The sequence below is a fragment of the Thunnus maccoyii genome, chromosome 14 (genome assembly GCF_910596095.1).
Source record: "Thunnus maccoyii chromosome 14, fThuMac1.1, whole genome shotgun sequence".
Taxonomy (NCBI): domain Eukaryota; kingdom Metazoa; phylum Chordata; class Actinopteri; order Scombriformes; family Scombridae; genus Thunnus; species Thunnus maccoyii.
Window position 1 is genome coordinate 25,062,060 of NC_056546.1, and position 22,866 is coordinate 25,084,925.

The window sequence follows — 22,866 nt, forward strand, 5'->3', positions numbered from 1 at the left end:
CTGGATGAATTAAAAAAGAAATACCAGGATGATGTGCACAGGATTACATGTGGAAATCTGTTTTCACCAAAATGATGTGAAAGCAATGCTAGGGTGAAAACACATCTGTGAGTTTAAGTTGTGTACGAGAGGTATATTTTATTCCTGTTTGCTTTGGTACACAAGCTGTGTAATGAAAATATATCATTTCATAATCAAATGACCTTATGAAGAAGAACCAGAAACTAGTGAAAATGAGGAAGTGGAGGAATAATTGGAGAGACTGATTTAGAGCAGTGGAGGTAAACCACCTGTGACAGGCTACAGTAGCTCCCCTAGTGCTGCTCACTGCTGGCAGTGCTGTTACTGATGTTAGCCAGCCAGCAGCCGGAGGAAGAACTCCGGCGTCTAGCCTTGAAAAAGTTCCCCCCGCAAACACTCCACAACCAGCAAAGCAGCTTCATTTGGAGCTGGTATGAGCAGTACAGACATTTCCTTCTGCCCCTGTCTGTGTTGAGTGTTTGTTGAGATGTGGACTGTAGTTTCTCTGTTATTGTTGTTAATGTTGGCTGTTATTTTTGCATCTGCCAGCCTTGGTCTGCACTTGGTCCTGTCTACCACTCCAATATTTTTTTATTTTAAATAGCGTGTGATTGTTATTGTTGGTGTGAAGTGCTTTTGAATGATCAGAAGTGTTTATAGTAGGCATGAGACTTGAAACGACTTTCAAATCCTACATGTCCATGCCTCGCCTTGATTATTCATGTATTTACTACAAAAAAAAGGCCTACAAAAACTATCACTGATGATGGTGATGATGATGATGATGATGAAGGAGTTGGTGGTTAGTATGTATATATCCTTTGCAATTACTGTACATGTTTGCAAGTGTGTGAGACAAAACTGCTGCACTTGTCCTAACCACGAATAGTCTGCAGAGGGGACAGTTACATCATCACTGAACATGGGCCAACTGTCTGAATGCTGGGAAATATAGAGGGAAATACCCCCCCACCCCACCCCACCCAACCCCACCCCGACACACACAAACACCAAACCGCCCACCTCAACCGTCCCTCTGCTACACCCTCCCTGTCTCCCACCAACAACAGCCTCACCAAGCAAAACTTGACCACCGAAGGCGTGTTCTGCTGCAGCCTAATCACAAACGTCCCCGGTGAACTGCTGCACCCAAACAAAACAAGCAGGGCTGAGGAACCCATCCAGCAGCCAGTCCGGTCAACATTTTCAGAAACAAAGTCATCCTCACACTGAATAATAAACACATGAAGAAATGGCTCCAGTTTGTGAAAAGCAGTAGGGCAGGGGCACTCATAAGCCAAACACAAAGCACTGACCTACATCCACACTAACACTGCACCATTGTGGAGCAGCTCCCCAAGGACTCATTAGGAACATTTATGCTTGCGCGCTGATATTTAACAATTTGTTTACATAATGTTGCTTACGAGACTGTAAACTTTCAATCTGTCCCCTCCACCCGTCAAATGTTTCAAAAGCTGGGACATTTTCATGCGAGCCTGCTGATCACACGGCTAATTTGTGAATTTGTGTTTGGCTTTGCATTACAGATGTTTTAAACCTATGTCTCAGCTGTTGTCTTGAATATTTAGATTCTAAGAGGAGGAGCATGCATAAAGATGCACATGTGCATGTACTGTATGTGCACAGACATACACACTGGGTGTCATAGTTCACTCTGATATAATGACCATACTATTTTCATTGCAGCACTCCCCATGTCAATCACTACCTTGTCTTAACCCACTCTATCCATTACTCCACACAGTATATAATGGAGAGTGTTAATAATTTACACTCTATCCTTCTTCAAGTTTATCTGATGAAACTTCAACAAGTTTTGACACCTAGTTTTGTTTTTCTTTATTGCCTGAAACTGGCAAGCAGCAAAGTGATGAACCCAGAGGAAAAATTGCATATGTGTGGACATAACCAAATTTGGTCTCCTTAGCAACTGGTGCTGCACTAACGCCTGTAAACAGAATGCTCAATTCAAAACAGAAAACAAGGGAAAACAACAGAAAGTGCAACAGAGGCAGCAATTTAAAGAAAAGACAGTAGAATGCAATAAGAGAGAGGAGGTATGGTTAGAATATAAAGGAATTAAAGTTGATGTTTGTAAGCCGGAGCAGAGAGTTATGTATATCAAAAACAAAGAGCTTTAGAGAGATCACCAGCAGAGACAAGGAAGAAGCAGAAAGACATTTTCTTTTTTCCTTTTGCCTTCAGTAATATTTCCAAACCAGGTTCTTCATTTTGTGCAAGATTAGCCTGATTAAAAATGGAGAGGATTAAGAAATATACATCCAAAGTGTCTGCTGTAGCTAGCTACAGGGCTCTAAAATGTTTGATTAATGAAACATGAATCACAGGCTGGTCCCACTGCTGCCGCTAGCATAGCTAATACTGGGAGTTTGGCCTGACACCATTACTCAGCAGGAGTCTGGCCCACATCGCAGAATCATCAGGTCTCATGAGGCCAGGTTTTTTCCTGCTGCTCGCTGTGAGCAATGTAAACAGATCAGCTTATCGGCCCACCTGCGAGAGCAAATAAGAGGCTATAATTACATGCCACAGTGTGAATGTAGGTGGGAGCTAAAAGGTACAAAAATAATATACAACACAAAAATTACTAAACATAAAACCCATTTAAACACACTAATTCAATAATTTCATGCCTGGTGCAGTAAGCAAAAGATCATGTCATGTTTTGAATATCGACACTGGCCGTTTGCCTGATAAAGCCTAAAGCAGGATAAGCAGAATTTAGCTGAGGAAACAGCCGCAAAACATTTTGGGTTCACCTTCAAAGAGGTCACTTCACTGAGGCTTTGGCATCTCCGCTCGCGTTGCTGCAACACTGTGCGACAAATCCAGACGAGGGCTTTAAGCCACGCGCTAAATCCTGTGTATTCAGTCTCTCCCCTCTGATGGGGCATGCAGGGCGAGGCTGACTGACTCAGAGGACATTTATCCAAGGTGACCGACACCAACACGGGCCGTAATGACTAATATATTGTCCACTGTGGCTAAACGAGCACTGACAGCGTCGGGCATGTCAGAGGCCAAAACATTAGTTCGTGTTTTTTTTTCCTTTTTTTGCTTAACGAGTGGTGGACCAGTGAAGTCACAAGTCTCTAATTTCCTCCACACATCTCTCTCAACACCGCAATTTAAGACGGCGAAGAGGTGAATGGTGAAGTTCAGCCCAGGCACAGCAGATTGTTTTTGTTGGACTGAGCTATATACACTGTTATACACTCATCAGCTATGGAAATGATGTCTGCTCTTTGCAGGTTTTTTACAGGAGGGAGACATTTTTGGTGCCAAGATCAACATGACCCGCATGGATTCCACTTAGGAGAGAAAATTGCATTATTTGTGTATACAAGAGGAGAGCAGTGGGTAATTGCAAGTGGGGCCCTCATCAGAATGAAAGTGATGAGAAATTTACCAAGTTCCATGAGACAGAGGGTTGGAAAAATAGAGTCAAAGTTCTGTTTTTTTGAGTGGGGGGAGAGATGGGGGGGCTGTATAGATTGTGCTGATGGGATTAGACGCAGAAGGCTGGAACAGGGGCTGGTGGACATCACCAGTCAGTACACAGCCAACATAGAGGGTCAGTTGCATAAGTTCCCTCTAGAATGACATCTAACAATAGACAATGAGGACTCCTCTCCTGCGATGGGATTCTAAGTATGAAGCTGGCGACTTCAAACCTTAATCTCACTGCTGTTGCTTGATATAAGTCGTATTCAGAATCTGTACTTGAAACTACTAGGATTTTTTTTAGATTATCACATCTTTCAAATTATTCAGATGACATATATTTTTGTCCCGGTGAAAGTATTTGATTTCACCCCATTCACCTAAATATCTCCTATCAGATCTGCCACAGTGTTTTTTTCTATAGCTGCCATGAATGTAAATTCTTCATTAAATTCAAACACAATACAGAACAGAATATGTCTAAAATGTTATTTAAACCTACATTAATTGATTTTTCCACCTCTTGGGGTCAGCACAACAAAATGTAAACACAACACTGACATTATCTCCTTAAAAAGTTGATAAATGTATTAGCAAACAGGCACCTATTTACACATCTAGCAGATATGGAGCAACATTAGAATTCATTTGGAGTTGTGTTTCTGGTGACCTACTGAATCCAGTCCAATATTCCCTTACTGTTAGCTCTGTTTTCAATCTCCACTAACTCCTGAGGAAAATATGTGAATCTTTAGCTGCAAAATGTGGGGCTGATTCAAATGACTGAAATACTGTTGTGCTGCTGAATCTATAACAATGCAAAATATTAAATAAACTGTTCGTATGTTTTGCATGTAAAATCTTTATTTCCAAAGAAACTAATAACTGTAGCTGTCAAATTGATGTACGGGATTAAAAATAAAATGTAAACCTCAAGTAAATTACAATTACCTGAAAACTGTACTTTCGTATAGCGCTTTCCATCACTGTTGATAGTGACAATGAGTGGTGAGTGACTAAGGATTGCATTGACCCCTGTTGGTGAATATCTCCATAATAATAAACTGTGCAAAGAAAGAGCACAGCTGAGACACTGAAACATCACTATAAGAATCTCTCTCTACCCTGTAATCCTATTATTCAAGGCAGAGCGTTCACCATAGGGATCACTGTGAATGTCACACAGTGAGCTGGTACATAATGAAAAGACAAAATATTGACTATTTGTGGCGTTTGCAGTCAGGGGAATGGTATAATTTCCCAGAAATGTAGCGGAAGAGTAGCTGGCATTCGTGTTGCCAAATAAACCACACAACAAGAGGCGTTCTGGCTCTGTTGACACAGGGAAACATATTTCTGTCAGCACTCCATCAATATTTATGTTAGGGAGGCCGAGTCAGAACAGGCAGCAGTTAAACTAATCAACAGCAATGTGCTCCTGCGTCTGAGCCCTGTTTGCCACAGCATTACGTCAAATGTGTTTACTATAACACACACACACACACATACATGCACATCCATATGTGCTGCAGACCACCAAGAAAACAAAGACAGGAAGAGGATGGTGGCTTGCAGCAACGTCTTGTATCCAAAAAAAAAAAAAAAAAAAAAATACGTGAAAGCCAGTGTTGCCGGTCTGCTTTATCACCGCAATTATGATTCAGCATCTGTTCCTCTTAGCGTGTGATCAGCAAGAGCTCCGGCAGCGCTGGGGGAGCGGCTGGACAACCAACCTCTAGAGACGAGCCGCAGATTGCTCTGAGGTGTTGGCATGCTGCCAAGCCAATTCTGTCCTGTCCTCTCAGATCCTTATCAAGGGCGCCAATAACAAAAGGTAAATCTCAGCTCCTATGGGTGAGTGAGAGACACAGAGGGAAAGAGGGGCGTGTGTGTATATATGTTACATCTGTGTCTGTGTGTGAGCTGCAGTGACCCCTGTATGGCTGTGCAAGATGAATGAACATGTGGGAACATTGTGCGCATGTGTATGTTTCTTTATGCAACATGCTGAGACTAATTTTTAAAAAAGCATGCTTATGCAGCAGCTTATTTTCAAGTGTATTTTGACTTCATCTGCTTGGTTGGACTTACAAACATCCTCGGGACTGTGTGTATGTGTGTCAGTGCAACTGGAAAGTCAACGGCTAATCAGCTCTCAGCTCACATTCCCCCGTCCATCCATCCTCCCTCCTTCCCTGCCTCCCCCTCCTCTTTCTCCTGCGTGTACCTGGTCATCAGGCAGCAGTCGTGAAGCAGGGTTTCCTCCACATAGACGCCCCGTTCCTCCTGCGTGGTCACGACGTGGCCGTTGTGATGCCACCGCAGCTCCACCGACGGGTCCAGGTAGGTGGCGGTGCACTGGAGGGGAAGACGGTCTCCCTGAAAAACCAGCTGCCTCTGGGAGGGGATCAGCTGGAACAGGGGCATCTCCAGAGGTCCATCTGGGAGATGAGGAGAGGATAAAACAGGAAGGTCAGGCTTGTAAATCCTCCCTTCCCCCCTTCCTGAGGCGGGAAGGTAGAGGAGGAGAGCGAGAGGTCACTCGTCCATTCTTGAGAAAAAAAGACACAGGCAGAATGGAGGTTTAAGCAGATTGCTGTTTTATAGGATTTGCCTGTCTTGCCAGTGGTGTTAACATCTTAAAACACAGCATTGCATGCATGAATTGAAATCAAATCAGACTCATATCAACGCTGCACACACTACCGCAGACACATTCATTCACCCCTCACACTTACACACATAAAACACATGAGCATGCCCCCAAAATACCATCAACACACACACACACAAACACATTCTGTCACGGTCACACTCCTCCCCCGTCGTTCCCACATGTTGTTGCTGTTGCTGTACGAGATGAACAGCGGCTGATAAAGGAGAACAGCCTTGAGCGCTCTCCTGGACTCGATTTAACTCCTTACATGTTCGCAATAGAAGTCTGCCGCAACACCAGTGATAGGATTACCTACCTTGTAGCTGGCTAAGTCCTCAAGCTTTTTTGCCAGAGAATAAAGCTATGATAAGGATGAGATTAGAAGACAGGGGAGAGTGTTTAGTCCAAAGACTAGAGTGCCAGAATATGGGAGGAGTTTCGATTTTTAGTGAAAATCCCCAAGAACCTGATTGATCATTCTGCAGATATGGGATATATAAGACAAAGCAATGTTTCTAATCATGATGAACCCATGGAGATGTAGCAGTGTTGCCTGGTTTGGCGAGCATGGATTCAGGATGAGCTCAATACCTTGCCACTTCGATGTACCACCTTGGGAAATTCCTTCAGGGTTTGTTTGTTCATACAAAGCCAGACATTTCCTTGGACATGCTCCAAAGAGCAGCGTAAGCAAGCGCTTTGCGTTCACTTGTATTCCAATCAATTGTGGATGTTGCTGCTGTCTGACAGGCAATTCGATACATGGGTCATAAAGTCTTTTATAGCTCCATGCATTGGTATGAAAAAAAAGAAAAATAGTGAAAGATCCATGTTGGGTCATCCAGCCAAAAGTCTACAGCTCTCAACTTAATATTTCCCTTGAGTAGGAAAGAGTAGCTAGCAGAACTGTTTATGGTAATATATAACCCACTAAGCAATCACAGCTATTAACACATGCAGAGCTTTGACCTCAATTTTCTACATTAGTAATTCATAATCATAGGTACATAATCAAAAGTGCCATGCTTTCCAGAGTAGCATTAAAAACCTGTCACTAATGTTGGATCTTCCATGATGACATCTGTGTGTAATTACTTGAGCTGACCCTGTTAGAGCGTCAAGACTCTATGATCGTCCTCAGCAACAGAAGCTGAGGCTTTGTTATCTCCTGCGGGTGACGCACAGCACAAACAGTATGGGGGCCATTGACTGTTGACTTGGCTGATGCTAATACTGTTGAAACAACGCTTTGAGCCAAGGATCAGAATGTGGCTGCTCGCCTTTGCCCGTTGGACACTGCCAGAGCAAAATGCAATTATTGGCTGTATGTGAGTGTGAGTGTGAGTGTGTGTGTGTGTGTGTGTAGGAAAAGGAGAGAGGAAGCAAGACAGAGACAGAGGCATGATGATATGTGTGCCTGTTTGTGTGTGAGTATAGAGTATATTACCAGTGTGACTACCAGGGCTTTGTTAGGATGCCACTAACTTATTATCGTTTCTATCTGTCTTTCTTAATGGAGCCTGGAGTCTGCTACCAGAATAATTATAGACTTCTACAGTATTAAATGAATTAACAAATTGATCAATTAAAAGGAGAATATATTGTGAGTAGACCTAATAATCCTCAAGATTTTCATGAAATCAAAACCCATTTTTGATACTATTTATGGTTTTGATTTTTTCTGCAATACTGCAATCACTAAGCTTATATAAATTTAGTAATTATCATCATTTTAATTGGTAGGGGCAGAGTCCACCATTCCTGCACTGCATTCAAATTACATACCTAAGCATAAGGGATTCACAGGAAAATGATGCATGCATGTAATCCAGCACAATTTTATCCCATTGATAACATCCTCAGTGTTAATGGTTCACTCTTTACAGTGTATCAGCTGTATTAAAGTCCAACTGAAATCACATTTAATTATCTCTCTTTGCAGTCAAAAATAATGTCAACATGTTTTTTTTTTTAATGTATTGGTAATAGTTTTGTATTGTTGAAATGAGGTAAAAAGGTCTTTGGGGAAATTATTTTTGTCTCAGCCGGCTGGAGGGGCGTGACAATGTCTTGTTTGATTGACAGCAGCTGGCAGGCTGCCAGAGTGCCAGTGTTACACCGTACAGAACGGAGACAAAGTAAACAAACTGCTGTGTTGTTAGCAGGATTTTCTGCTGCACACATTTACATGCTGCTTAATGTGCTGCAGCCTGGCAGCTAATTAGCTACCTATCCAGTGAACTATCTGTGCACCTTTCTCTGGCGAATGTTAATTTGTGCTGTATCGACATAAGGTCTCCGGCTATCTAGGTGGATAACAGAGCAGTATTTCATTGAATGAATGGAAAACTAGGGGGAGCCATCATCAGAATATTAATTTCTCCCCTTTGGCTTCTCAGAACCAAAGCATAACATAGGATGAGCAGTTTACAGAGCAGATATGTATGTTGCAGAGGACAAAAAAATGTATTTTAATTTCGATTGAACTTTAACTGCTAATATGAACTGAACATTCTACTGCTGCACATTATAAGCAAAACATGGGGTGGGTTTTATTGAGATATATTTTGTGTTTGTTAGTGCTCATCGTAAATATTCATCAAAAATATGTCTAGAAAACAAGACAACTGTGATTTTTCATCATGGAACAAGAAGGAGCAGTCACAGTGAGCGGTTAGATGAAGAGTTGTAGGCAACAGGCTGCACATCTTCAACTATTCATCAAGTAACCAACTTTACTTTGCCTTGATGAATTGTGGGAAACTACTCGCACTGTGAGCAGCATGAAATCAGATCATACTGCGGTTGTAATTATTGACCAAATCAATCAGGACTGAAATCTCAAGGATTTCAACTTCAAATTTGCAAATCAATAATGTATTGATTCTGTCTAAAAAATATGAATTAATAGTATCAAAATGGAATGACAAGTGGACTTCTCACCATCTCACAATTCATTTTAATGTTTACATGCTTAAACATTTTAATACAGAATATTTCTCTGCACCTGTCAGCATTACAAAGTTAACTGTCACAATTTTGAAGTCTTTTAAAAATGAATACTTTTTTGTAAAAAATATATAGGAGTAGAAATATATAGGATGGAAAGCTTAGAGTGATGGTTGAGTACCCTGCTGGAGGGCTTATTTCTTTCGTTGCTACCTCTCTTTATTTATTTACACACAGTAAAAAGTTTAACGTTTCAATTTTGATTTTGAGCCATACCAAAACTGTTTGGAAAATAAAACCAGAAGATATTCTCATTCTGAGACTGATGCTCCTATATCTGTTTCTATAGTCACTTCATTATCCCTTGCTCAAAGCAACTGGCTTTAAAAGAGGTGTGTGACTGAACTTCAAAGACTCATGACAGGCTGTGCCCATGTCGAGCTATATTTCATGATATTTTTATATCAGGTTATCAAGTTATTAGAGGCACACCACAGGCTAAAAGATGTGGGCCTTGCACATAGAATTTAATTTAATGGCATGATGCCCATAAAGGGCAATTGCACTGCTGTGTCATCATGCAATAAATACCGCTATAGAAAGCAGAGGCTTGTCCTGCGGTGTATATGTGAGCTGCACACTTTATATCTGTGCTGTGGCTCTCTCCTCAGCAGTGTTAAAGAATCAGGGGGCCATGGCTCGATGAGTCAAACAGACGCATGCCCTGACCTCAACACAGGAAGCACCTGATCCTGGCAGGAAGCTGCATGCGCTCCTCTGTTCCCCCTCATTTGCAGGCAGTACCCGACCTGTATCAGTGGAGGGACAAGGGCTCATTGCTGGAATGTATGGTGCAGACATCTGCTACCCATCATGCTGGAGCTGCTGAAGAAAGAAACAGATGAATCTTCTGTGACATATCTCCATGAAAACAATGGGGGAAATCTCTGGAGAGATATTAATATTTTCAAAGGTATGTGAGTGTGGGAGAGGGATATTTTCATTCAATCCCATCATTTTTCTTGATACCAAGAACTTAGCATCAGGTGCTGAGTGCTACCCCATCCACACCGCCTGAACAAGGTCCTGGCCGGTGTACGCGGCTATATGACATTCCCTTACAAAGTGAAGCCATATGAAAACAACAACCATCAAACAACATTAAATATATAGTTGTTAGAGCTCCACACTGTATCCAATTGAAAACTGCTTGTTGCCAAGTGAATGAATAAGGTATTGTAAGATGGAGCTGTGCTGTGGAGAGGCAGATGGATCCAAGCATGGCGAGAGCAGGGAGCCCAGAACGTTATCATTGTAATCCCATAATGGATGCTTTAGGGCCTGAAAGGAGCGCTCCTCGTCCTGCCACTGGATTCCACTCATGGCTCTTTGTCTGTGGACTGCACAGAATTACCCTGTAATTGCTTTGGATTGTTCTGTGTAAATTAAAAACACATACAATTAGGATTACATAGAATAACCGGAGAATGTCTGTGGTGCAGACGTCTCAGGACGGTGCTGTCTGTGAACGCAAAAAGACAAATTGTAGGGGGGGAAGCATGCACATGCTGAAGACTGGGACTCATTTTTCCTCATTAGTTTTCTGCAAAGTGTTTCACATCATGCATACAGTGCATCTTCATATAATGTCCCTCCACTTCACGCATACACACATATACACACGCAGCCATAGCACACCACTAACCAATGATTTTCTCATTCCAGAGCAATATCCCCTACGTGAACCAGATGTAAGGAGAAGAGGGGGATGATTCTATCACATATGAGATACAATTCCCCTGTGGACTGCAGCACCGAGCAGGGAGATAGAGCAACTGAGGGGAGACAGCGAGGGAGAGAGGGAGGGAGAGAGGGAGGGAGGGAGGGTCGGGGATTGCCTGTCTGTAACCAGTCTTTCAAAAAAAAAAGAAAGTAAAGACTCTTGGATTTCTCTTTACTGTAGCTAACAGCTTCCAGTCAGTAAAGAGGCCATTTTATGCTGCTTAAAAACTCTGTTTGATGCACCCAGTGCTGATAGATACTATACTGCAACATCTGTCTTAATCTTTTAGTCTTTTAGACCGATTTAGTCCTAAAAGTAGTCCGCTCTGAAGGAAGTGTTCATATTTAACTTTCTTTTTTTTTAACCATTTGCCAGTCTTGAAACAAGACATATAACTCCGCTCTAGCTCTCTAAAAGTGCAACAAAGATGAGTATTATTTCATAAGTCAGTAAGTCATTTCTGGTTTAAGCAAGACAGACAAATATTTAAAGGTACAATGTGTAGAATTTAGTGTTAGCTAACAGAACAGACTTGGCAGAATTGGAATATAATATTCATAAGTATGTTTTAATTAGTGTATAATCACCTGAAAATAAGAATTATTGTGTTTTCGTTAGCTTAGAATGAGCCCTTTATATCTATATAGGGAGTGGGTCCTCTTCCATGGAGCCCACCATGATAAACCACCATGTTTCTACAGTAGAGCAGAACCTTTTGCATTTTTCACATTTTTTGCAAGTTTGGCAGCCACCATAGATTCTCCTACAGGCTTGGAAGGGGAGGGGTTGAGGGGGGTGGAGGGTGTTTTCTTTTTGTTTACACTGGACTGAATAAATCACCTTTCTGTTTTTTAGTCATTGAATAAGTCCTTAACGCTCTGGCTAAGCTCCCTCACATGATCTTTCTTTCTTTTTTCTCTTTCTCAGCCTTTGTCTTTCTTCTGGTTTTTTGCTAGTGCACACACGCACACATGCACCATACTGTGATAATTCTAATGCAGGTTTTGCTTAGCACACCTGATTTTTTTCTACCAGCCGGCCACTGCATATGCAGAGCACTGTCACACGTGGCAACTGCCCAGTACAACTACTGTGTAGTCTTCTACCACAGACCACTGAGCTGTTTCAGTAGAATAACAACCAGCTCAACCAGTGTTATTTGCTTCACTTTGACATACAGTTGAGAGGCAGCTGATCTTTGAATTTGAACCTGCAACTTCTATGGCACAAGGTCCTTCCTCAGGTTGTTGAGACTGCTGCTGCCCCTAACACAGGTGGTACATAATAAGGCCAAGACTGTATTATGAGACATTTTTTGCCTGGGGCTTTCTCTCTGGCAGTTTTGCACTAAATCATTGCCTTATATTAGGCTTGTCAAACAGTTCACAGCAGGTGGAGAGATAACAGTGGAGAGGGAAACCTATTATCAGAACAGATCTACTCAATCATGTTCTCATTGTGCAAATCGCTTGAAAATGCAATGTTAGTAAAATTAAACAGTTTCTTGCTAATGAGAAGTCTCGGAAGGCATTCTCATAGTGTAAAGATATCCTTTATCTTATACATATTTTGTCAAGGCTCAGAAAAACGTCCACCTTAAGAAACTTTGCAAGCTGGCTTCAAGGCCTGAAATATTTGATCCTTGTAGCTAACAGGTACAAGGATCAAAAATATTATAAAATGTTATAATATTGGTTAGAATTTTGATGATTTAAAATTTTGTTTTCAGTTTGTTTAAAAAAAATCAGGAATACATTGATCTTTATGCATGTAGATGGACATTTATGGAGATTACACTTATTATAGGAAAAATCTGAAATTTCATGGGAATTTCTGAAGCCTCTCCTATAAAAGATGAAAGAAACCAAAAAAACATCGATGCACTATATTCTGTCGTTGTTTTCTTAGATAAAATCAATATTGTTCGAATATTTCCCCTCAAGAAGCCAACTTTTCAGACATTTCCTATCTGACAAAGTCTGTTAGACTAGATTAGACCTGCTGGCTTTCATTCTAGGGACCAATTTATACCTGCGATGCCAAGTGAAATCAACCAATTATCTAATTAACAGGATTGCTAATTATGAGGAGCATTATTTGGGGGCTGTGGGTAGGATGGATATAATTTTTACAAATTCAGTCTGACATGGATAATAACAAAGTGCCACTTTCATTTTTATTTAAGCCTACATGATGATTATATTACACTGTTTCTCATAACATAACATTACATTTACTTCCTTTGCTACACACATTTGAACTGGTGATACTTATATATATATTTTTTGGTCATTTAGTACTGTATTTGAAAATATGTGGTTTGACTAAGTTTCTGGTTATATATGACGAATTTGGGCGTGTAAATGAAACATTAACTAACACTGAATAATGTTAAACAAATATTTTTGTGATTTTAGCTTACTTAAACATTACAGCAGTATCACTGTCCAGCTACTGCGCAAGCTAGCACTAGCAAGCTACAGTAGGTGAAAAGCTAGTGGCAAAATAATTATAATTGCTGGAATGTTACTGAATAATATAGTAAGTAGAATAATGTAAGTGGTAACATTTTCTTAATTTAACCCCACAACTAAATATCACATGTTCATTGTGCAGTCAAGCTAGCACTTTAAGATAACGTTTTTTTTTCTTGTCTTTTAAATTTCACTCTTTGTGTGTCAACATAAATTTTAATTGAAGTTAATAAATGCCACGCAATACTGCTCCATCCACGTTATTCTCACACCATGAAGTCCTTACCACATCTGAGCTGCTGTTCACGTAGGTTGCGAAACTCCAGGCCGTGGAGGTGGGTGGGAAACACACACACCGTGTCGTTGCCAATTTTCACCGAGTTGCTCCGGGCCCAGAGGAGCAGCCACTTCAGCTGACAGTCACAGAACAAAGTCTCGGTGCTCAAGTGCCTGATGGGAAAACCAGGGCACAGTTACAACTTGTGTGTCTGTGTTACTAAATTTGTGTAACCATCCATTGACTTCATTCACCCAAAAGGTGTTTTTCACGGCATATTGACATTTCATAACAGGAAATACACAGGTGTAATTAATAACATTTATGATGGTTTCATTCCATTTATGTGTGCCAGTTGCAGGGCGCAGGTATTGTGCATGCTGACTCACTGGCAAGGCTTACTGGCTCACCTACATGGAGCAGAGCCATCGTTAATATCATTAGTTACACCTGTGCTTTTCCCGCTATAAGTCTGCCATGAAAACAGCCTATAACCCTTGACATTTATCCTCGCCTCTGTACCCTGAACAATAACAAATATGGTTTAATTTTTTTTAACTAAAAACCTAGATAACTGAATTTATTGTATAGCTACATGATATGAGTGTGTGTGTGTGTGTGTGTGTGTGTGTGTGTGTGTGTGTGTTTGCCTTACAGCACTTTGAGAACCAAGAGGTGTGTGAACAGTCCCATTGTCAGAGTGGAGAAGATGTTCCCAGATAAATTTCTGTTTGAGAAAAACAAACAAACAAACACACACACACACACACACAAAGAAATTCATTAAAAAAAACATGTCACCTTGCAAGCACTACAGCCACATCACTGTATATTGTTATACATTACTAAATCTGTATCAATCGCCATATTCTCTACAGACTCAGTGCAAATTAAGCATGAAGCACTTTAATGCTTGTTTTCAATTTTGGGATTACTCACAATTTTAAGAGGTTGCCCAGATCTAGAAACATTTCAGGGGAGAGACAACCAATCCTGTTATTGGACAGATCCCTGTAAGGACAAAAAAGGCGAAAGAGAAAGGAAATTATTTCTATATTAAACATACATTTTACTGATATTGTTGCAAAACCAGAGCAAGATACAAAACAGAAAATGGGATCCACTGTAAAAAAAAATGTCAATGTGTTTCATGCATGACGGTCTTCTTAAAATCTAACACACAGAACTTAAATAGCTGTGGGATGCTGTGTTAGTGAACCAATGCCATGTTCATTCATCTACTCTGCTTCCTGGAATATCTGTAATGACCTTTTGTACTCCTTGCATAACCATTGCTGGCACACACACATGCCCACATACACATACACACACACTCACACACACACACACACACACGTGCAAATGCAGAGGACTTCTTTATGCGAGTGGCTGAGCGCTGTCGCGTCCATGGCTCTGTGCCCCCGTGCTCTGTAATTAAAGAGCTGCTTTGCTGGAGCAGCTGTGGGAAAATAAGCAGAGCACTCGAGTAATCACCAGTTGGGGAGCACTTAAATTAGCACTCTGCTGCTCCCCAAGCCTGGTGCACACGCGCCCCAAATCAGCACAGCTAACTCACTGCCTGCAACCCTGCCAGCCCAGATCCCACTAACTATCAGGCTGCATCATGTCACTCACTCTGATGCCTATATGTAGAAAGCCAGGATGAGAGTAATCGTTGAAAAAATTACTCCAGTAGAAGAGTTCACCAAAAACAATGAAAAAAAAAAAACTATGGCTAAAATCCTTACTTTGTGCATGTTAACATTCCAAGCAAGTTTGCAAGACATTTCAAAGTTTTAGGTAACTTTGAAAGACCACGTTTGCATAATGTCAAAGCATAAGACAGAAAGAGGTTTTGTTCCAATTAACATGCATACTATCGTTTTCTTAACACTGGAGTAGAAAACCTCCCTTTTGGTGAGTTCAAGTCAAGGGCAGTAATACACACCCTTGAAACAAAACCATGCTAGCTCAGCTCCCATTATCCTGTCATCCTTGCTTTGTAGCGGTCCATCAAGAATCGCTCCAGAGTTGGCATTAGTCACATTTTGCATCAGTGTACTAACTTTGTGGGACTTCTCTTCTTGTGCTAGTGTTAACATTTTAGCTCAGTCAAGTCATCTCATGGTGATGTCTTTAAACCTGTATTAACTGATTTTTTGGCCTCTAGGGGGCAACGGAGACAAGAACACAACATTGATCATCATAACCTTTTAGGATGACATGGCCAACTTGCTAGCAAAACAAAGAGAGCAACATTATCATTCTTTCTGAGTCATGTTTTATCCACCTGATTCATGATAGTCCAATATTCACTCTCCTTAAGCTCTGTTTTTGCTCTCCATCAATCAACCTTAGGCAGGGTTAAAGTTAGCCGGAACAATCCAGAACGGTGTTTCAGCACCTTCGATTAATAAGTATAAATACCATAAATCTAATTGGCATTTTCATACATAATAATGTTAAGCGAGCTCATTTTTCGCTTTGTGCTGCAGCTAGGCGTTCCTGTCAGTTGATGCCGTCAAGATACTCACTCAACAAATCAGAAAGTAATGTCACCCCACAGCCCCGCCCCCACACTCAACCAAGCGGTAACCTCCAGGGCCAAAAATAAAGCCAACGTGGAAGTGCCAAAAACTGCAGTTCTTCGAATGACCACTTGAGGCTGGCTCTGACAGCAAGTCAATCCCCGTTGACCCTAGTGTTAAGATGCCCAACTTTACAGATGAAATAAACACATGTAAAGCATAGTACAAAATACAGTTTTGGTCAGTTTTTATCTGTAAGTACATTTTGTTTTAATGGTTTTAAGCCTGTTTTTTGCTAGCAAAAAAATAGCATTAGCATTATCATAGTTAACCATATACTGTAAATGCACCATGCTAACCAAAAACCAAAAATCCAAGATGGCGACGGTCAAAATGAAAACTCGAGGCTTTAAAACAGGAGTCCACAAACCAAGAGGTGACATCACGGTGGCTATATCTATCATTTTTTATAGTCTATGCACTCAACACACATCCTTTTTCCATTCTCATCCATTCTCTTCAGTGGGTTCATGCGTGCATATGTCCATAAATGGAGTTGCTTTTTTCTGAAGTGGTAGGTAATTTCAAATGCAACATTTCAAACAGAGCTCAACAAATATCACCAAAAACACAAGCTGTTTTATGTGTAACTTGGCTATCTGTCTTGCTAGCTACCGGTATGGTGGCTGATACCCCCTGCTAAGGGGGTTCCTGACGGACATTGCAAACAGTGCTGGCAAGGGATATGGCCAGGGCACACTAATAGTATGAGGAGCATAAAGTGCCCCTAATTGGGATGAGTATTTCAAATGTGCATTATTAACGTTAATGGGTGATAATGATAAAAATTTTAAGCTTGCATTTAGAATTCTTTTAAATCGATATGTCCATGATGTGTTGAAGTTATATGGTTGATTCAAATGCAGCACAGCCCAGAGCAGCAGCAGCAGCAGAGTCCAGAGCCACAGTGAAAAATGGGTGCTTAAAAGAAGGTCAGCTGATCACATAGCCTGTCTACAAAAAAAACAAGTCCACTGGAGCTCACAGTACAAATCAATTTGGGAGTTATTTTGAGGTGAGTCATTTTTCCCTGCTGTACCGCTACACCGGATCTCAGCCCCCCCCCCCCCGCCAAATCCCACTTTAACCCCTGTCCTTAGGGAAATATTGGGCACTTCAGCTGCTAAATGCTCCACTATGTTCACCAGCTAGTCTACAGCTAACTGTGTCTGTTTGCTATTTGGTGCTGAGCAGGTAGTATACGGTGGGTTTTTAGAGCTTTTTCTCTAAAAACAGCTACCTCTTACAGCTGAAAATGATATTATGAGAGTGCTGTGAATGAACCAGAACATCAAAGTTGCAGGCCAGACAGCTAAACAATGAGGTAAGGCCAAAAGGAGCTGCAGAGTCGAGTGACAATTCTCTGGAGGTTCATCACTACAAACAACACCGCTAACATTAGGCTACACATTGTTGTTTCATACATTGTTCTTATAAAAATATCGAGAATACCTGCTTTAAAGCAAGTGACTCAAGAATGATAGGAAATGGAAGGCGATCCAACGTGCTGTTAGCAAAGGTTAAATCGTTTTCCACTAATACACCGGCCAACGGTGTCACCAGAAGGTCAGTAGGTCTAATCCCCAAAATCTGAGTGGAGAAAGTGAATGACAAATGTTCTCCCTTTCCTTAACAGCTTCTGCTGATGTACCCAAACATGAAACCTTCCCAAAATCCTGAATATTGTGGTCACACTGGACAGCTCCCAGTTGTGAATGTGTCCATCTGTATAAACATGAAAAAAGTGGCATTGTGCCCTCAGTTAGCTTTGCCTGGACAAAGAAAGTTCAGCAATGCCTGAAATAGTAGTTGCAGCACTTCTGCCTCAGTTAAACATTTCAATCCCTTTTTCACTCTGTACTTAAGACACTCCTTCTCGTTGTCGCGAAAGCAAGAAGACTTGTCCCCATGTCCCCTGAAGAAGCTACTCACAGTCTCCTCAGAGCTAGCAGACCACGGAAGGCCCCGGGCTCCACTGTACTTATCAAATTATTCTTCAGATCCCTGGAGAAGAGAGACAGAGAGAAAAAAGGCAGTCAGAGACGACAGTTAAGTCAGTGATTACTATGTATCTATGTATGTATGTATGTATCTATCTATCTGTCTATCTATTATCATCTATCTATCTCTTTCCTGCCATGGCATTAAGTGGTGGTTTGTTTTGAGATGAAACTCACTGAGCTCATGCTTGCTGACCGTGATGCAGTGATGTAAACCCGTGCCTTCCAAGGAAACGTGATTCATTCAAAACGTGCATGAGGATACATTTTCATACAGTTCACAGAATAATGGTTTGCCAGCAGTTGGGAATAAATGGGGGGATTTAGTGGTTCAAGCTAGAGGAAGAAGGAAAAGAGGACCAAGTCTTGCTTCAGGACAACTTTTACCATTATCAAACCAGACCAAAGTATAAAACATTACAGAACTCTCAGGTCAAACTTAAGGATTTGGCCATTTTCTTAATTTGTAATTACAATTTTATTGTGGCTATATGGTAAAAGGAAAACAAAGGAAATTCCCGGAGTCATTCATCAGTGACCTAACCTTTTTTAGTCTATAAGAGAAGCACCTGTTAGCTAGACAGCACAGGCCATTTCCTGTATGCTTAAGACCCAGACCACATCCAGCTAAGAGGCACAAAAACACATTACAGTCTCAGCCAGGCACTCCTTGTCCACCCCACACCGCCCACCCCAAAACCTCTTGCGCTACTAAAAATGGACCTCAAAAAATCTCAAGCCAAAGAAAATTTCCTGAAATTGTGTCCCTGGTTTCCTTTCAGTCCGCACTATATGTCTAGGGTGATGAGAGTCAGAATAACTGTAGGCGCCTTTTTACAAATGTGAGCAACAATCCAGCTCTTTAGTTCACAGTCACACAGGCCAGAGTAAGGCCAGCCAAAAGAAACAAAACAATACCAATAGGACTACCAAAGTCACAGCCATTGTCCCAAACTGAAAATAAAAGTAGTAATGCTAGAGATTTTTTTATTTGACATGTGGGAGAGTTTGGTAGCAAAATTATCCCTTTTACCAAATATAACCAGAAGCTAAATAACTCACTGTATTGCATTCAGGACAGACTGAAATATTTGTTGGAGCCATTACAGCAATGCAGATTTACTCAAGAGACTGGAAACACGGATGTTTATATACTAGATGTACTGTATGAAATGCCTCAGCTGTTGTTGTTTTACATTAACTGATGTTAATTTGGTCCATGTATAGCATTAGTTACACACACATGATGAGCCATCATTAGCGGCAGAAAAATGACTCCCTTCAGTGGTTAATGATCTGTGTCTTGTGTTAAATTGTTTGGTCCATGGTTAAAACACACTTGTCTGCACCATTAGAACTCCCCAAAACACTGTCTGACCAGGTGCTGGCCAGATAAACAGTCTTGTGGCAGAAAAAAAAACTATGAGTAAAAGGCACCTACTGTATTTTTCACATAAAATAAGGGGGGGTGCCTTTTTCTTTAAGGGGAACACATCAAAGTCTGTTTACAGGTGTTGTGGACGACTACTGCATCTGGTAAATAGCCTCAAGTGATGCCATTCGACTCAACGTCGGTTGGAGCTGAAGACTACCAGTTTGAAAATTGAAAACTCTGCGTGTGTGGAGTTTGAAAGAAGTGAGTTTATCAGACATCTGTGGCTCGCTCCTCATCTCTGCTTGAGGCTAGCAGGCTACATTTGCCGCTAGCATACCACGTCAGAATCTCCCACTGTCCTGTAGGCGGTTGGGTTGCATTGTGGGTAATATAGGTGCCAGGTTTTGACATGGAAGCATGGAATAAAAAAGACAATATCTCTGGTTTTGCCGCATTGATAATAAAACGAAACCGCCCATTGTGAGTCTGACAATGTTATATGAGTGCAATGCTAAATCAGTGGAGTCTGTGCACTTGCTTTGACCTCAACACCTAAATATACTAGCTGCTGACTCTTCACAATCAGAATTACTAATGAGACTTTCTGGAGACGTCCTCTAGGATTTGTCATTCACACAGCAAGGTGTAGCACGCCTTAGGAAGAGCACTGAAGTTGCCTTCCTGACAGACTAACCTCCTGGTCCAGTCGGGTCGACCAACGGTTAGCTCTCATCTCTGCTCTCATCCAAAGTTGTCTTTGATCATGTACAATATGTTACAAGAGAGCGGGTGGAGGGTGGAGGTCAAGAGGTCATCCGTTTTGCCTGCAGCACCTCCTTTCATCCTGAACTATCTTGCAGCTCACTGCTGTATTCTTCTCTGCCGTCTCAGAATTTGCTGAATGCTCAGAACTTTCAAACTTATCGACTGACTGCCTCACCAAGGGGCAGAGGCCACTGCTTGGTGAGTCTCCAAACAGGAAATGTGCTACTGTATAACAATTTTCAAGGAATGCTGAAACCCATTCTGCATTAAATAAACCAAGAGCAGAGACAATCGTGTGGGATACCTTTATAAGAGCTCCTTAGAGGGCCCCTGAAGATAAACCTTGAAAATTAATAAACAGAGAGACAAAAAAAAAGAGAAAAAAACCCTGAAAATTTCAAATTGCAGTTATGGATATCAAGTTTGAATGTTTGGATGAGGATCTTAAGTATTAATACCTTTGAATCTCTCCTGATGCTATCATATGCAATCACAAAATTCTCTATGAGAATAATTGTGATGTTTGTCATTATGTTGTAGTCCTACTATCCATCGAATGTTACCTTGGGTGTCAGCCGTTTGTTTCACTGCCTTCCTGTATGAGGTCATTTTTAAAGCCACATAAATCAAGTGATGGCATCACAGGCAACACAACCACCTTTTATATCCTGAGAGCTGAGCCAACAAGTATCTGCAAATAAACATTATAAATTTTTGTTGTGTGTGTTATAAACAGCTAAGGTTACAGACGGGTGGGGTCTGCTACATAATATAACAGTGTGAGTGCCAAAATGTTTCAACAATCAGAGGAAACCATTTGAAAGTCGATTCAGCATCCTTTTCTGCATCCTTTTCAGTGATTAACTATCTGGCATGATCTGTAATGTCCTCTGTCAGTAATTCCAGCCCCATCTGTACATAATATTGTGAAGTTGATATTGGAATCCAGCTCTGCAGTGCATTAGTGGTCTCACACTGTCACTAGGCGATTAAGTGAAATATTTGCTTGTGTTTTGTGTGGGCCCTTAACAGAATTTAATAATGTCTCCAATCCCACTGGTTCAACAACTTTTTACTTGTTCTAGGTACAACGCCAACTTTGTATAAAGGAAATAGCAGCACTGATGGTCATGAGGTCTTCTTCTCTGCTTCCTTCTCTTCCCCTTCTGTATCCACATACATAAACAAAGGCGCTATTAGGAGTTATAAGGCCGCTGCTGCTTATACATGTTGTATATATCAGTAGTTCACAACTGGTGCGGCCTTAGGATGCACATTTCTACTCATGATATTTCTACTCTGGTCATTAAAGGACCACTTTGCCAATTTTCAACCTTATCTCTAGCTATCTGAATTAGGTATATGGTGTGAAAAACAACAGCAGTTCTTATTGTTCTCTATGTCTCTGGGGCGCAGTTGCAAAAACTGTTGTTCCTCAACAGACGGTCAAAGGTGGGTCTCCCAAAACACTCTGTCTGACATGTTACGCTAGCGATAGGGAAAAGCTGACACTAAAATATCATGCCACTAAATACTTCAGCATATTTGGAAGAAAACTTGAAAAAACTTGATCAACATAACTGACTCCAGTGTACCATTTGTTTTATGATCCTTGCGCACCAGTACGATATATCCAGACTCAATGAGGAGAAACATTTTGTAAATGAAAATAAGCCTCAGTAAAGAGATGTAATACTTTGTGTCTGCTAACCGGCTCCTCTGCTGGGAAACGTACTCACCCCTTGCGTTCCGTAAACACACTATCAGTAGCTGATTGGACAGGACCGCGTGCAATGCATTCTGGTTGTTGTAGGATTCCCCCTCAAATTGGTGCCCTATGACTAGAAAGGGCACCAATTTGAGAAATAATTGCAGATTTCTATTACATAGGTGACCTAGTTTTAAGAAATCGTCACATTCACAGTGGTGAATTCTCAGCAAGCTTAAGCATCCATTCAGTTTTATTACATCTGTCCATTTTCAGGGCCACAAGGAGCTGGAGCCAACTTATCCAGCTCATCCCAGCACACATCGAGTGAAGGTACACCTGGACAGATAACTAGTCTAACACACATATAAACAGATAATCACCTAGAGGCAGCTTGGAGCTATTTCACTATCCCTAACATGTTTTGGAGAGTGGGAGGAAACCAGAGCAGTCAAAGTAAAGCCCAGCACAGGGGGAGCTGCAAACTTCAAGCAGAAAATTTGATCGATTTACTAATCAGGTCCAGTTCTGTTAGTCATGTAATCCTTGTCTTGCATGTTGCTGTAGCAGAGATGTTGAAAAATTACTTCAAAACATGTCCAAACACAAAAATTAAATGGAATATATTAAACTTGGTTTTATACCTCAGCATAATACGGGCAGTGAAATATTGGCCTGGCTTAAAATTGATTACTGCTTATTTACATGTTTATCTATTTACTTTGGGATTTAAGCCAGAGTTTCACTTTGTGTATTTGTGTTTTCAATATTTTTGTTTTCA

The 22,866-nt window shown here is 41.1% G+C and overlaps 1 protein-coding gene across 11 annotated transcripts in view; it reads right to left on the reverse strand.

Annotated features, from left to right (window-relative positions):
- LOC121912177 (adhesion G protein-coupled receptor A1) overlaps nt 1-22,866 on the reverse strand; it is a 181,311-nt gene that overhangs the window by 111,403 nt on the left and 47,042 nt on the right. For 9 of the 11 annotated variants that reach the window (XM_042434304.1, XM_042434303.1, XM_042434302.1 and 6 more), the window contains 4 exons: nt 14,589-14,660; nt 14,305-14,376; nt 13,659-13,822; nt 5,738-5,951 (listed from right to left, as the gene is read on the reverse strand). In XM_042434304.1, the coding sequence (XP_042290238.1) occupies nt 5,738-5,951; nt 13,659-13,822; nt 14,305-14,376; nt 14,589-14,620 (482 nt within the window). In that variant the 5' untranslated portion in view covers nt 14,621-14,660. Of the gene's footprint in view, nt 1-5,737; nt 5,952-13,658; nt 13,823-14,304; nt 14,377-14,588; nt 14,661-18,169; nt 18,242-22,866 lie in introns of all 11 variants that reach the window. The other 2 variants (XM_042434309.1, XM_042434298.1) reach the window with 1 other exon arrangement.